Raw genomic sequence first — 15,238 nt, forward strand, 5'->3', positions numbered from 1 at the left:
ATTGGATCTGCAAGCCAAGACATCGGAAAAGCACGGGAAGGATACAAAGAGCAGGAGAGGCAAGTGGGATTTGGAGTTTGTACAAGAGGCATTGTATCTTTTTATTCTTTTTGCTTGAGCATTGTTTCATTTTTCTTCACAGGAACTATAATTTTATGACTCTTTTTAAAGATCTACTTATTTTAGAGAGAGAGCGTGCACACAGTGGCGGGGGAGGGGCAGTGGAAGGGGGGGCGACAGAGTCCCCACTGAGCGCAGAGCTGGCCTCCATCTCAAGACCCTGAGATAATGACCTGAGCAGAAACCAAGAGTCCAAGGCTTAACCGACTGAGTCACCTAGCCGTCCCTAACTCTCCTCTTCTTATAAGGACACTAGTCATATTGGATCAGGGATCACCCTAATGACCTCATTTTAACTTAACTCTTATTTTAACTTAATCAACAGAGTCACAATCTGAGGGACTGGGAGATAGGCTTCAACGTATGAATCTGGGGGGTGGGGCTGCTGTTCAGCGCAGGACGGAGGGACGGAGCCTCAGGAGCATTCCTCTGGCCTGTCCGTGCACAAATGTTCCCAGCGCTGGGTGGTCCGCTCAGCTGCCCTCGGTGTCTCTGACCAGAGGGTCCTTGGCGGGGGTAGGGTCCTGGGGTGGGGGGGGGGGCTGAAGGCCTCAGAGGTGCTCTAGTAAAAGCAGCACGATTGCATCTGCAGCTCCCCAACCACACTGAGCAACCGAAAATCCCCAAGGGGACCAGGCAACATGATTTCCTGACAGATAAGGCGGGGAGGGAGTGTGCAGAATTTGCCCTCAGTAACCCGACAGTCTCCAAGCCAGGCGGCTCGCAAAACACCTGATGGAGGCTTTTCTCTTTAGCTCATGACCGTGTGGCCCTGCCAGAAGGAACCGGAGGCCCAGCTGCCGCAGCATGGAGCGCTCAAGCAAGATGGAGTTCTTCCAGAAGCTGGGCTACAGCCGGGAGGATGTGGTCAGGGTGCTGGGCAAACTGGGGGAGGGCGCCCTGGTCAACGACGTGCTGCGGGAGCTGATCCAGACCGGCAGTCGCCCGGGGGCCGGTGAGGGCAGCGGGGCGCCCCTGCTCGTTCCCAGGGGCTCCTGCGCGGCCCTGGACTCTGTCCAGCGCAGGCCGGTGGCGGAGCTGGAAGAGGACTGCGGAGGCCCCGCCGGTTCCTTGCGACCCATAGTGATCGACGGCAGCAACGTGGCAATGAGGTATTTCCCTTCATCCTGTAGCCTCAGGGTTGGGAGGACGGTCTCTCTTTCCAGTGGTTTGGTCCAAAGAGTTTTGGGGCTAACAGATGGGCTTTTGAATCCCCATTCCATACCCTTGGTAGCTGTGCGGCCTTTAGTTAAGTCACTTAATCTCTCTGAGCCTCACTTTTTCCATCTGTACTGTGGGTATTAAACCTCCCTAGAGGTAAGACCTGGAGCCGCACCCAGTGCCTAGGACAGTGCCTGACAAAGAGCAAGCATTCGGCAGGTAGTTCCTGCTTTCATATCAACCCAGGGAGAGACTCTCTACTGAGGAGGGCTGTGGGTAACCAGGGAGGAGCCTGGCTTTGGGTGGTGGCAGATTGTGGCTTCTCAGCTGGAGTCTCCCTGAGCAGCTGTGGGACTGGGAAAGCCACAGCACCTCAAGTGTCTTCTGGGACACAGGCTAATAGATAGATAGCTGTGCAGCCTCTCTCAGGATAACTAGAACCAAATGGGAAAAGGTGCTTGAGTGGGAAGCCGTCTCCTGGGGGCTGCTCCCTACAGGTGGCTGGTGGTGCTATGGTTCCCCAGCTGGTCTGAGACATGCACCTGTGACCTGTGAGCTGCAGACGCAGTGGTCTGGGCATCTTTGTGTGTTTCTGCAATGAGCGCCTGACACCTGCATGGCTACATTCAGCTTAGAGACAATCTCACAGTCTCAGCCACACTCCACGTGGGGCAAGGAGGAGGCTGTATTCACACAAGGGCAGTTTTGTGCTATGGGCTTGAGTTATAGGCAGGCAAAGGGCAGATCTGCAGGAAATCTGTCCCTCGTAGCTGTAAACAGATGACTTCTCCCTTCGAATGCTGAGCCACTGGCTGGAATTGACAAAAGCTGTGTGATCCACAGTGCTGAATGAGTCAGGAGGGTGTCCGTCCTTTGGCTGGCCGATCCAGTGGCTTTCCCCGGGGGGTTGGGGCTCATTTGGAACTTGGCCCTGCAAGACAGAAGTTTGGAATGGTTCCACCCAGAATGGCCCAGCTCTGGGTACTGTCCCTAGGGGTCCCGCTCCACGTGTCCTGAGAATATTGGGTCAAGACTGAGACAGCCTGGTCACCCTGGGCTGCTCCTGGGCTCTCTGGGACATCAGCACACATGCTCCCGTGTAGGGACCTGACAGGTCAGCCTATGGAATCCTGCTTAATTCGAGATATCAGGGAGAGTTGGAAGGACTTTTAAGATTTTTTTAAGGTTCTGAGTGTCCTGGGAAGTCTGAGGATTGTGAGGGGGACCTGGCCTCCAAGCAGGATGGGTCGCCTTTCCATCTGGAGATCTGTACAAAGGAAGCTTTAAAGGTAAAAGGATATATATATTTTTAAGATTTTATTTATTTATTTGACAGAGGGAGATCACAAGTAGGCAGAGAAGCAGGCAGAGAGAGAGGAGGAAGCAGGCTCCCGCCGAGCAGAGAGCCCAATGCAGGGCTTGATCCCAGGACCCTGAGATCATGACATGAGCCAAAGGCAGAGGCTTTAACCCAGTGAGCCACCCAGGCACCCCTAAAAGGGTATTTCTTAAAGTGAAGACCTTTCCAGCCCTAAGATTGTACCAGCTCTGTGATCCCAGATCAGAAGAACGGCTGTGGGCTAGAAGGACTATGTCAGGTGCTACAGGAGAGTGTGGGCAGGCTCTCGTGGGGAGCAGACAGTTTTTAGAAATTGTTTCGATAGGGTGGTGTTGGAGGATTTTCTACTGATGAAAATCTCTGTTGCTGTTTGGAATTCAAGCTTGAATGGCATCTTCTCCTTGCGAGTGACCATGATGCATTTCAGATAAACCCATTTATTCCTACTCCCGCCTCCCACTGTTGTCATCCATCTAACCCCTTCACGCTCCATCTGTGTGGGTGACAAATGAAAGCCATCACTCATGCTTGTTATAAAGAGTGTGTCAGAGCTCTAATGCTTTCACACACTTGCTGCCTAAACAGCATCTCAGTCAATGAGCTCACGTGTGTCTGTGTGAGGTCTCAGCGTGTGGACATATCTGTGCACGCACATGTGTATCTGTATGCACATAAATATCCCATCCCTTTCCCCAGCCTCCTGCATCCTTAGTTAGGAAAAAAGATACATTGCACAGCCACCAGCTGGTGGGTGGGACTTGGTTTGCTCAGGGGCGAGTCTAGGAGATGCTGGGGTTTGAGGTCCTACCCCATCCCCTGCTCCTTCTCCGACGACAGTGTCCTCCTACTGTGTCCTCCAGCCAGCTCCCACATGACCCATGACCTTCAGGCTCCACCCAGTCCCAGTTGCAAAGGACAGATTGCAGTGTGGGGCTCACCCTTTAGAGGCAATGGGTAGTCTGAAACCCAACATAGTGTCTAGTTATGATCTGCTGAACTCAAAACTCAGTTAACCTCAGAAACGTGGTTTCTGAAAATTCTCCTTTCCTGAGGTTTTGTACCATCACAGATTTGCCCATTCTCTGATTTTTTTTTAAAAGATTTTATTTATTTATTTGATAGACAGAGATCACAAGTAGGCAGAGAAGCAGGCAGAGAGAGAGTGGAGGAAGCAGGCTCCCTGCTGAGCAGAGAGCCCGACTCGGGGCTCTATCCCAGGACCCTGGGATCATGACCTGAGCCAAAGGCAGAGACTTTAACCCACTGAGTCACCCAGGCGCCCCATTCTCTGCTTTGAAGAGGCTACAGCTTCATCGGCTGTCTGGCCCTGGAAGAAGCGAGGAAGGACTTAAAAGGCAGTTTGGAGCACATGCCCTTCCTGCCCCCAGGAGCCAACGAGAGTCCGAAGCTCTCAGTCCTGATCTCTAGCTGAGACCTGCCCAACAAAACTCCCTTTGATGATGGAAAGTTCTATACCTGCACTGTCCATTACGATGGCACTGGACACGTGGGGCTACTAAGCACTTGGAATGTGGCTATTGTGACCAAGGACCTGAATTTTAAATTTGAGTTAATTTGAATTTAAATGTAAATAGCCAACTGTGGTGAGTGCCTATGTGTTGGACAGTACAGGTCTAGCTTTTCAGCTGTATGACCTTGGAGTGGGTCACCTTACTTTTTGAGCCCTGTTTATACAATTAAGAGGTTGGATGAAATCATCATCATTATCAACATCATCTTCAGTGGCTTTCCACCAGTAACATTCTAGGATTCAAGGTGATTATTTTATGCATTAAATGCCTTTTTCTTTTGAAGGAATTTCTCTTCTTCTGCAGAGGTTCAGAGAGGATAGGTTACTTGCCCAAGGTCACAGAGCTGTTAAGTGCCAGGCTCTGCTTCCAGAGCTCTTCCCAAAGTCCTGCTCTTTCTCTAGCACTGTGCAGCTTTGGCTTTCCTGACTTCGAAAGCATCTCAGAGTGGGGAGACTGACCCCATGGACTTCTATTCTGGCGCCAGAGGCTGCCTGTGTGGACCAGAGCCCTTCCCGGGCAGGATGAGCCCTGACTTGCCTGCTGCAGACAGGTTCTGCTGGGTACCGTCACTCCCACACCAGGGGGCAGGTGGTCTTTGCAGGACCGGTGCCCAGGATGCCTCTCCTGCTGCCGCCAGCATGTTGGGAACTTGTGCCGAGGGCCGCGCCTGTGCACTGACCCGTGGCTCTGGCGGAGCTGAGCAAAGACTGATTTGCCTGCGCAGTCCCAGCACCTTCGAGGGGCCTGGGTGGGCCTGTGCACATGCGCACGCATGTCCATACCGGAGAGAGGAGGGTGTGGGCTCAGTGTACTCGAGGGCGTCGCACTTGACCCTGAGGACAGGGTCCAGCAGGCTTGAACCAGACGGTGGCTTTCGTGGACTGTGTGTTAGGAGCTGCGCGGCTTCTCAGGGGCTGACTGCTGCCTCCTGGGTGGTGCATACTGTAGGCAAATGCCGGAAAACAGAGATTGGAAGGACTTGAGCTTGGGCAAAAAAACCACCCGATAATTTCACATCCTCTTGCTGCCCCCAGACGAGGGTTTCATGTAAATGTGCCCTCATTTTGGTGTGCACAGGGCTTTTTGTTTGGGTTCTCATGTTCATTTTTAAACTCTTGGAAACCTCAACAGAATCTGACTTTTTCTGGAGTCACGAATCTTCAGTGATCAGACCTCAGGCCTGCAAGGGGGTGGGGGGTTCCTCAGCCTCCTCCCCCACCCCTGTGGGTTACTAGTGGGGGCTGCCTTAGGGGGCCACTCCTGCTGTGGAGCTCTTGAGTTGCCTCTGATCTATGCTGGCTAGGTCTGCACCTGTTTCTCCTTCTCTGAGATGATGGTGACCCCTCTTCCAGAGGCCACCCTCTCTCTTCCCCCTGACGTGAGCTGGGGAAAGATCTTTTGGGGCAAAGGCTATAAACTCCAGGTTCCAGGTGTTTGCAGTTTAACTCCAAATAAGAAGCGGAATGGAAAGAGTGGCGTGCCTTCACAGCCCATGCTCTGAAGGGTTCACCACTTCTCTTTTCCTTTCCTCCCACCCCGCCACCACCACCGCACGCTCGGAGGGACGGTTCTGTGAGCTGCTGACTTCTGCAGAACCTCCTGGGCAAGAGACTGCGACAGCGATGAGTTGCGAGGTGGGCTCCTCCCCTAAAGGGCTGCAGAACCCTGGCTGCCCCAGGCGGGATTGTTCTGCCGACAGAGCCGGCCTCAGGCAGACACCCACTTCCCCTTACCACCCACCCTTTATTCAAAACCTCCCTCCTCTGTCTCCTTTTCCCAGGGCCTGGTTCTCAGCTGCCTGGGGAGCTGGTTGCAGTGACTGTTAATAAGAGCTAAGGTCCTGGGGCACCTGGGTGGCTCAGTGGGTTAAGCCTCTGCCTTTGGCTCAGGCCATGATCTCAGAGTCCTGGGATCAGGCCCTACATCACGCTCTCCGCTCGGTGGGGAGCTTGCTTCCTCCTCTCTCTCTGCCTGAGTACTTGTGATCTATCTCTCTCTGTCAAATAAATAAATAAAATCTTAAAAAAAAAAAAAAGAGCTAAGATCCTTCCCCCCAACTCCAGTCTTGTAACAACAGATGACTTAAGCTCCAAAAGAATTACTGTCTTGCTTCCACGGGCAGAGACGGGGAGGGGCAGGAACACTCGGGATAAGAGATGGAGGTGGAGGACTTTGCAACCCCACAGGTCAGGCTCTGAGACCTGTCATTAGATCAGGGAATTGAGCACATTTCTTTGCTTTAGTTTCCTCAAGGATACAGTGGAAGGATGGTCATTTCCTCAGGGGCTCCTTGTAATGATTGGAGCGCAGAGTGCCAAGTGGCCTGGTACATACGACTCTACAAATATTAAACATGAGCCAGGAAGCAGGAATGAGGGCTGTCCTGTTCACTGGTCTCTGAGGACTCAGCACAGAGCCTTGCTCACAAATCAATGTTGAGTAAGTGGAGGGCTGCACAAAGCAGCAGGTGTTTTTGACTTCTGCATTTTCATCTGTGTGCCCAGCTGTGTGGTCCTAGGGCAACCGTGGGGCTTTCTTGCCTGACTGGGAACTCTGCCAGCTCCTAGAGAGAGGACCACCCCCCCCCAACTCAGTGAGAAGGTGGTCTCTGCTTGTGGCTTCAATCCTGCCATGGCCTGGGGCTTTCTGTGGTCAAAAATAGGGCAGCCATAATGGGGTTTTGAGGTTGGTTAAAAGAATATATATATAGGGCAAGGATTGAACAATAATAGTCTCCACATCTCAAAAGAGACCAGAAGGCTCAGAGGGGAGGTTGAGGTGGGGTGTGTGGGAATCCAGTCCTGCAGAACCACGGACCTGAGTAAAAACCCTCTATTCCAGAGACAACAGCTTAAGTGACTCTAGGGTTTAGTCCCTGACTTCCCTTACCTGGAGTCAAAGCTGGAAGGAAGAACACTTCTTAGGGCCGGAAGAAAGGCTACGAGCTGATGTGTGGTTGTTCCATCTTCTCCTGGACTTCACGGTATTTGTTGCCCTTTTGAAACGCTTGGCTAAGGATCCGCCATCTTGGAGTCATGTGTGAAAGAGGCCATGGGACTCGTTTTTGCTGCACGAAGCGGATCGTAGCACCATTCCTCAGTTTTTCTCTTCCTGAACTCCTAAACTACCACTCCTTCCCCTCCACGTGCCCCCAGGAGGGCCCCTGCAGGCTGCGGTCCTGCCCATCACCAGAACTCATGGCCCTGCTCACGTTTGCCTCTTCAGAGGGACTGGGCTCAGCCTCATCCCTGAATGTGGCCCCTCCAGCCACCTACCCACAAAGGTGCGCAGTCACAGAAACAGACGGGAAGTCACAGAAAAGAGAGAACTCGAGAAACCATTTTAAAAGAATTGTGGCCGTGATATGTTTACCAGGGAACTGATGGAGGGGAGACATCGCTGCCACCGACAGAGGCATGTTTGGGGATGGAGTGTCTTTAGTTGTTCACATTCCTGCTTTAATGTGCACGGAAAATAGACCTTTTCTGGGGAAGATGAAATCTCTTCCCTACCTATTTAGGTAGCAGAGAGAGCAAACCTAAACTTACCAATTTGTGATATCTCAGTGTCTTCTGCCTTCTGGATGATTTGGGGTTCATTTTCCTCTCCCCTGCTCTTCTCGCAAATGGCATCTGGGGGCTTAGAGACCTGATGCTGGCTGGGAGAGGAAAGTCTGGGACCCTCACTGGTCTCTGCTAAAGGGTGGCTGGTCTGGCCTGGCCTGGCTTCTAGAAGGGTCAGCGGAGAAAGGTCATTGGTCCCGTTTGGCCTTTTGGGATGCCATCCTGGCTTACAGTCCTGTCCCCCTCCAGGGGCCTGTTTGTCCATCCCCAGGCCTCAGTCAATCCACCAGGCCTGCGGGCACACAAGGGATCCAGAAATGTTGCTTCCAGCTCACCTGTCTGCCCCTTTCCTCCCAGGCACCCTCATAGCCCCCTTTGGAGGCTGCTTCTGCTAAAACCAGGATTTCTCCAAAAAGCCTTCGGTCTCCTCTTCGCACCCATCCTGAGGTTTCTACCCTGACCCCTCTGCTTCTGGCTCAGGGGGTAGAGCAGTTGAGGAATGCAGGGGTGAGGGCCCTGGGAAGGACCCCTTCTTTCTCCCCCCGTCGCCTTTCTTTTTTCAGCTTCTGCTGGGGCAGAGGGACGCGCTGTCCACTTCGTCTTCCTTTCACAACAGACGTTGACATTTTTTCTCCCTACTGTTTGCATCAGCCTCCCAGCGGGGCCTCCATGGCCAGAGGGCTATTTTCTCTAAACCGGAAGACACTACCGATGTAGGACGCAAGGCCTGGTTCCTGATCGTCACTGGAACACAAGCAGTTCCAAGTTCTCCTTCAGTCTCTCCACAAAGCCTGACTTGCACTACTATGGATTGTGTTTCCAGAGACTCCCGTTTTTCTCTTGCAAACCCGGACCTCTCCTGGCCCCTCGGAGGAAACAGCAGGAAGGGCTGTGCCCAAGACAAACTGCAGCATGAAAATCGGGAGGGTTGTCCTTGTCTGGATGTAGGCGGACTGCTGGAGACCAGGCTTCTCAGCAGATGGGGGTCCAGGTGACCCTCGGCTCTTTGAGAACCCATACAACTCTCCCCTTTGCCCCCTCTCCATGCCTCAGTCACTCTGTTCTCTCTTTGGTCCCTAGGCATGCCGAGCCTTCCCTGTGTTGAAGTCTTTCTAGCCAACTCTGCCCCTGGGGCTCTTCCTCCTCTAGCTACTCAAAGGACCTGTGTCTTCTTAGCCACTCATGTACTCAACACATTTTTACTGACCTGCTGCCCATCATTGGGCACCATGGCAGGTGCTGGGAATTCAGTGGGCAGCAAAAGGAGCTTGTGACATAGGAGAGGGGGAGACCTGTTCCTCCTAGGGTGGGTGTCATCCTTCAACTGGTATTAGTCCCCTGAGGACTCAGAATAAGGGTCTGGGGACGCTTTCCTGAGGAAGTAGAGATGAAGGTGAGATCTGAAGGAGAAGGAGGCATGGACCAGGCCAAGAGGATAAGAAATATCCGGTTCAAAGGTCCTGTGGTAGGCGTGGAGAAGGTGCCTGCCAGGATACAGGGCTGAGGCTGTGCAGGTGGCTGGGCAGGAAGCAGAGCAGAGAGTGACCTCACCTTGAGGCCAGGCTGAATGGCACCCAGGGCTAAGTCTGATTCTGCAGTCTCGTTATCTCAGGTCTATCTACTTGTCTCCTTCGCCAACAAAACATCACTGACCTGCACAGACTCAGTCTGAGGGATGTTTTCAGACTTCGTGGGTCCCTCTGAGAAGCACCTGGCTGCTTCTTTCCTGTGGCTTGCACAATGCCGGCCTCCTCTGGTTAACTTCCTTGTGACCTGGTAGACCCTTTCTGTCTCTCCTGTGAGATTGCCCCACTCTCCCCGTAACCAGCTGCTGAGTCCCAGAGTGCGCCCAGACCCATCTTCCAGGCCTCTCGCTCTCCCTCCAGGGAGCCAGGCCATTCTCTCCATGCCATGGCTCCAGCCCCTGTGTGAGCGCATCGCCCAGAACTCTCTTCTAGACCCCAGCTGTATCCTTAGCCTTTCCACCCAGACCTCGCAGAGGCTTCTCCCCTTTGCTGTGTGTCCATGACAGAACTCTTTCCCTCCACACCCTGTCCTCCTCCAGAACTCCCTGGGTCAACCGGGAGCACACAGATGAACAAGCCAGAGGTCCGAAGGCCTCCTCAGAGCCTTCTTCTCTGTCATCCTTTATCCAGTCAGTCACCACATTCTAGAGACTTTTCTCTTCTAAATGTCTCTCAGGGTCACCTCCCCTTCTCCCTTCTCTGACAACCACCCATGCGGCCACCTCATGATCTAGTTTTGCTGTGATGACTGTGACAACTTCCTACCTCGGTCCTCACCCCCACTTTGCTCCTTTCCAATTCAGCGTCCGCTGTGCTACAGCTCTGGGAAACATACCCAGGATTGGATCACGTCACATCACGCCGACTCCCCAGTCTTCAAATCCTTCTATGGCTTCTCATTGGTCCGAGGGGAAGAAAGCCTTCAGGAAGGCACGCAAAGCCCTGACTGGTCTTGGGCCTCCTCTCATGCTGCTCTCTCTTTCCTGCCTCCATCGACACTTCACGGGCATTTGGGGGGGCGCATTGGCCTCCTTACTTGGACTGGAGGAGCCCCATAACACACTGACACCCCTCGCTTAGGACAAGAGCTTTCTGCAGATGGCCATTCTCCTCCATCCCGTCTTGATCCTTATCAGCCTCAGGCACAAAGGGGGTTCTTGTCTATTCCTCCTCGGAACGCACATCCCTTGGAGCCCAGTGCCCTCTCCACATACGTACCATCACACACTGCACGGTGCCAGTTAAGGGATACACTTTTTGCAAAGAACGAACCATTTTTAAAATGCAGATTTTCCTGATTCCTTTTGATTAGGAGACTGTGATTCAGGATACTATCAGGGGAAATCACTCTCTGGGAACCCTTCCTGTGACTCTACAGATTTCTTTGTTTTCCCTTTGTAGCCATGGAAATAAAGAAGCCTTCTCTTGCCGGGGAATCCAGCTGGCTGTGGACTGGTTCAGGGACAGAGGACACACCTACATCAAAGTTTTTGTCCCATCCTGGAGGAAAGATCCACCGAGATCTGACACCCCTATTAGAGGTAGGTGTAGCAGGGATATGCTCATCAAGGACTGTCTGTCTTTTCTTGGAAGTACTCGGGACAGTTACAGTCAATTACCTACTTAGCTATTGGTGTGATAATGTCTGTCTTCCTCCCTGGACTGTAAGCTCCCGGAAGCGCTGACTGTGGATCCTCACGGCCATAGCGCTAGCACCTAGCACAGTACCTGCCCAGCTGTAGGTGCTCAGTGCATAATTGTTGAGTAGATGAATAAACAGATTTTTTTGTCTTTTAGTGTGAAGGATTCAGTCCCCCAAATTATTGTGTGCAGAGGGAGAGGGAGAAGCAGACTCCCCGCTGATCAGGGAGCCCGGCGTGGGGCTTGATCCCAGGACTCTGGGATCATGACCTGAGCTGAAGGCAGATGCTTAACTGACTGAGCCCCCCCTCCCCCGACACCCCTCTTTCAGCCTTTTAACCAAAAGCTTTTGGTGTTGTGTTTATTTCTGTCCATGGTCACCAATTACCGATTCTTCTCTTTCAGATTCTCCGCCTTTCTTTCTTAAATGAAATGACCCTCCTGTCTTAGGGGTGAAGTCCCTGTAGACTATGTCTGTTGTAATATAGACTCTAAAAAGTTCTCTTCAGTTCTGTGAATGCTGTTTATTTTGGGGAGGCCACTTCTCTTTGTTCACTGTCTCCCCCTCCCCCACCTCTCTCTCTCTCTCCCTTTATGTGCGTGTGCTCTTACGTCTTCTCAAAAATCTGGTGGTTTTTTTGGTGGCCAGTTTTTAATCTGTGGATAAAGAACCAGTTTGGTTAGAGCTTAGATCTGTATCTATGTGATTTCCTTGTGTTTTCTCCCCTGGTGTGTGGCTCCTTCCCGCAGTGGCCGGGTGGGCCGTCCATGTCGACCGGCAAATCTCGTTGGGGCAGACCCAGCAGGCAGGAGTCTGGGCAGCCCAGCCCCTGTTTACTGCAATGCCACAACCACGATGGCTTTACTCGAGGTCAAAGGCCACATGGCAGAACTCCCCCTTCCTAGTGACACCTCAGTTTCTTTATAGTGGTAAGGGTGGGGAAAAGGTGGATGCAGCAACCCCAGGAGTAGCTCTCACCCTGACTTCTGCCCTCACCCCACTCCCTCTCCCCCAGCCTGAATGCTCTGGCCTTTGCAGGGAGAATGGCGCCCAATCCACTTCAGCCTTCTTTTTAATAGTTTCTTTTCTTAAAAATTATTTTTATTTTTTAAGGATTGTATTATTTATTAGAGAGAGAAACAGAGATAATGACAGAGATAATGAGAGAGCGCAAGAGCAGGGAGGAGCGGGAGAAGCAGGCTCCCCTCTGAGCAGGCTGCCCCAGTGCAGGGCTCGATCCCAGGACCCTGGGACCATGACCTGAGCCTAAGGCAGACGCTTAACCGCGGAGCCACCCAGGCATCCCCTTCAGCCTTCTACATACATTCTGGACTGTGGCTCCCAATGTGCTACAGGGTCAATTTTAGTATATGTGCTGCTGAAGCTAGCACTGTGCTGCGGGGTCAATATGGTTTCCTGGATTTGCTGCTCTCCTGGTTTCTTTGCTGCTATCCTGGGTTTGCTGCTATTCCTTGGCCCATTTCAATGTGATTATGGACCCCCGCCCCATTGTGTACTTCTTCATTGCCGCTTCAGTGGAACCATGAGAAGGAGGTGGAGATAAATACTTTTGTTCAGTTCTCTACCAGGAGCCAGTTACTCCCAATCATTCTTTAGTGTCTGAACATGGGGAATGGCGGTTCTCAACAGTTGTGTAATATTTAAATGGAGTATGGGTAAAGGGTAGGGAAATCACTTTGGGGTAGGGAACGAATTTTTAAACAAGTCATGACAAGTACAAATATTCAGGGGAAAGATTCATAAATTTGCCTGTATTAAAATAAAAGCTTCTGTTCATTAGTGGATACCACACACACACACAAAAATGAAAAGACAAGACTTGAGCTGGGAGAGGCCATCTGTCACACATTCCTGATGAAGGATTACTGTCCAGATCTATAGAGAGCTTCTCCAAATTAATAAGTCACAGACAAAGGACCAACAGAAAGATGAACTAAAGCATGAATAGGCCTTTCACCCAAGAGAAAACATAAATGGCCAATAAACATATGAAAAGATGCTCAATCCCATTAGTATCCAAAAAAATGCAAAATAAAACCACAATAAGAGGCCACTGTACACCCACCAGATTGGCAAGCATTCAGAAACCTGAAAATGCCAAGCATTGACAAGGTTTACTAAAATGCTGTGTTAGGTTGTAACTGGATATACCCACTTTGGAAAACAACTCGGCATTGTCTTCTCGAAAGTGCCTTTCCCTGCGACTATGCAACATCGCTCCTAGAGGTACGAGCTAGAGAAATCCTTGTACCTCTGTCCCCCGGGAGACTTACGTGCAGAACTGAGCGCAGTGCACCTGTGGACACGGCTCAACCTCCCGGACACAAAGTTAAAGGAAGAAAGTGCAGAAGAATATGTACGCGTGATGCCATTGTGTAAAGTCTAGAGGGTCCTGATCACCTTGAACATAGTCGTTTTAGGGAATGGAAACCTATATATTTTTGAAAATGAAAGGAAGGGAATTATAAACACAAAGTTCTACACTTTGGGCTATGTTGAGGGGAGCAGCAAAGTGGGGGGGGCGTTCACGGGGTGGGTGGCTTCTCTGAGGGAGTGCTGCGCAGGTGGCTTTTTAAAAAGTACCCTTTGGACCTTCTACACATTATGTACTTTTTTAAAAGTCTGGAAACCATGTCATGTAGGAAAGGATGTCGACTTGAGGGAAGAAACAATTTGTGAAGGAGATGCTGATGTTCTTCCAAGTTTGGAGTAACTGTTACTGGTAGAAGGGGTTTTCTTTGGCATGCCCTCAAAGGCACAACTAAGGTCAAAGAGTAAACTTTCCAGGAATGTGGATTTTAGCTCCCATAAAAGACCCTGTGCTACATGATATGCATTCACTTCCTCACCTGCCTACCTGGGAACTGGATGAGCTCATCTAGTCTGCTCATAGACACCAAGGATGTGAAGGAGGACTCACTATGCTCATTTTATAGGAAATGCAAAATCCAGTGTTCAGAGAGGGATGAGGTGCCTAGGAATGGGAGTGGAGACAAGAATCCAGGTTATAGGTTTTCTGTTTTTTTTTTTTTTTAAGATTTTGCTTATTTATTTGACAGAGAGAGAGAAGTCACGAGTAGGCAGAGAGGCAGGCAGAGGTCGGGTGGGGGGGAAGCAGGCTCCCCGCTGAACAGAGAGCCTGATTCGGGGCTCGGTCATGGGACCCTGAGATCATGACCTGAGATGAAGGCAGAGGCTTGACCCACTGAGCCACCCAGGAGTCCCCAGGTTATAGATTCTTTTTTGTTTGTTTGTTTTTAAAGATTATTTATGTATTTATTTATTTGACAGGGAGAGAGGGAACAGAAGCAGGGGGAGTGGGAGAGGGAGAAGCAGGCTCCCTGCCGAGCAAGGAGCCCCGACGTGGGGACTTGATCCCAGGACCCGTCCTGGGATCACGACCCAAGCCAAAGGCAGATGCTCAATGACTGAGCCACCCAGGCTGCCCCCCAGGTTATAGATTTTTAATCCCAGACACCTCCTATTACATTCTTGGGTCCCTCAGAGCCGTGGTATGGGAGGCTCTATCCCGAAGGTGTACAGCAGACCCCTGTACCATGGGGAAGATGGACAGTGGCTCCGAGCTGTGGGCCCAGGTAGGAGCCTTTCAGGGGGATTGCAAGTCTACTAGTAACTGGCATTGCCAGGACTCCAGTTAAAATTCCAATGTCTTTCTCCAGAAGGACTCTGGTGTCTAGTGTGGTAGGGCCTTATGTCATGTAACCATCAGAAGGACAAGAGCTATGGCTTCACTGTGCCTTCTGAAGTGACTCTGCCTTGTTGAGTACCGTTCTTGGGAATTCTGTCATGACTCCCCTTGACCCCAGGCTGCTGGCACATGCCTCTCAGGACCCCCCAGCTCCTCACTGAGCTGCCAGGCTGGGCCATGGGTGGGGGAGGAGGCAGCTGGCTCAGAGAGGCTCCCTGAGCCGCTGAGCATGCTGGGGGATGTGAAGATGGATTTGGGGGTGGGAGCCCTGCCCCGGAAGCTGCCACATTCTATCTCCTGCCCGCCCTGTGGCCCCCAGAGCAGCACGTGCTGGAGGCGCTGGAGAGGCAGGCGGTGCTTGTGTACACCCCGTCCCGCAAGGTGAATGGCAAGCGGGTGGTCTGCTATGATGACCGCTACATTGTGAAGGTGGCCTACGAGCTGGATGGGGTCATCGTCTCCAACGACAATTACCGCGACCTTCAGAGCGAGAACCCCGAGTGGAAGTGGTTCATTGAGCAGAGGCTGCTCATGTTCTCCTTCGTCAACGACCGGTATGTGGCGGCACAGGGGGTCCTGGCCCCCGGGTGGGGGGCTGGGGTGACCAGCACAAAGCCACTCCAAC

The 15,238-nt window shown here is 51.9% G+C and overlaps 1 protein-coding gene across 3 annotated transcripts in view; it reads left to right on the forward strand.

The window, feature by feature from the left end:
• Window positions 1-912: 912 nt before the first annotated feature.
• ZC3H12D (zinc finger CCCH-type containing 12D) overlaps window positions 913-15,238 on the forward strand; it is a 28,943-nt gene continuing 14,617 nt past the window's right edge. For all 3 annotated transcript variants that reach the window (XR_006383069.1, XR_006383070.1, XM_044236576.1), the window contains exons 1-3: window positions 913-1,232; window positions 10,643-10,782; window positions 14,933-15,167. Coding sequence is in view for 1 of the 3 variants with exons in the window: in XM_044236576.1 (XP_044092511.1) it covers window positions 928-1,232; window positions 10,643-10,782; window positions 14,933-15,167 (680 nt within the window). In the remaining 2 variants the exon portion in view is untranslated. The remainder of the gene's footprint in view (window positions 1,233-10,642; window positions 10,783-14,932; window positions 15,168-15,238) is intronic.

The sequence above is a fragment of the Neovison vison genome, chromosome 1, assembly GCF_020171115.1.
Source record: "Neovison vison isolate M4711 chromosome 1, ASM_NN_V1, whole genome shotgun sequence".
In the NCBI taxonomy this organism is placed as follows: Eukaryota; Metazoa; Chordata; class Mammalia; order Carnivora; family Mustelidae; genus Neogale; species Neogale vison.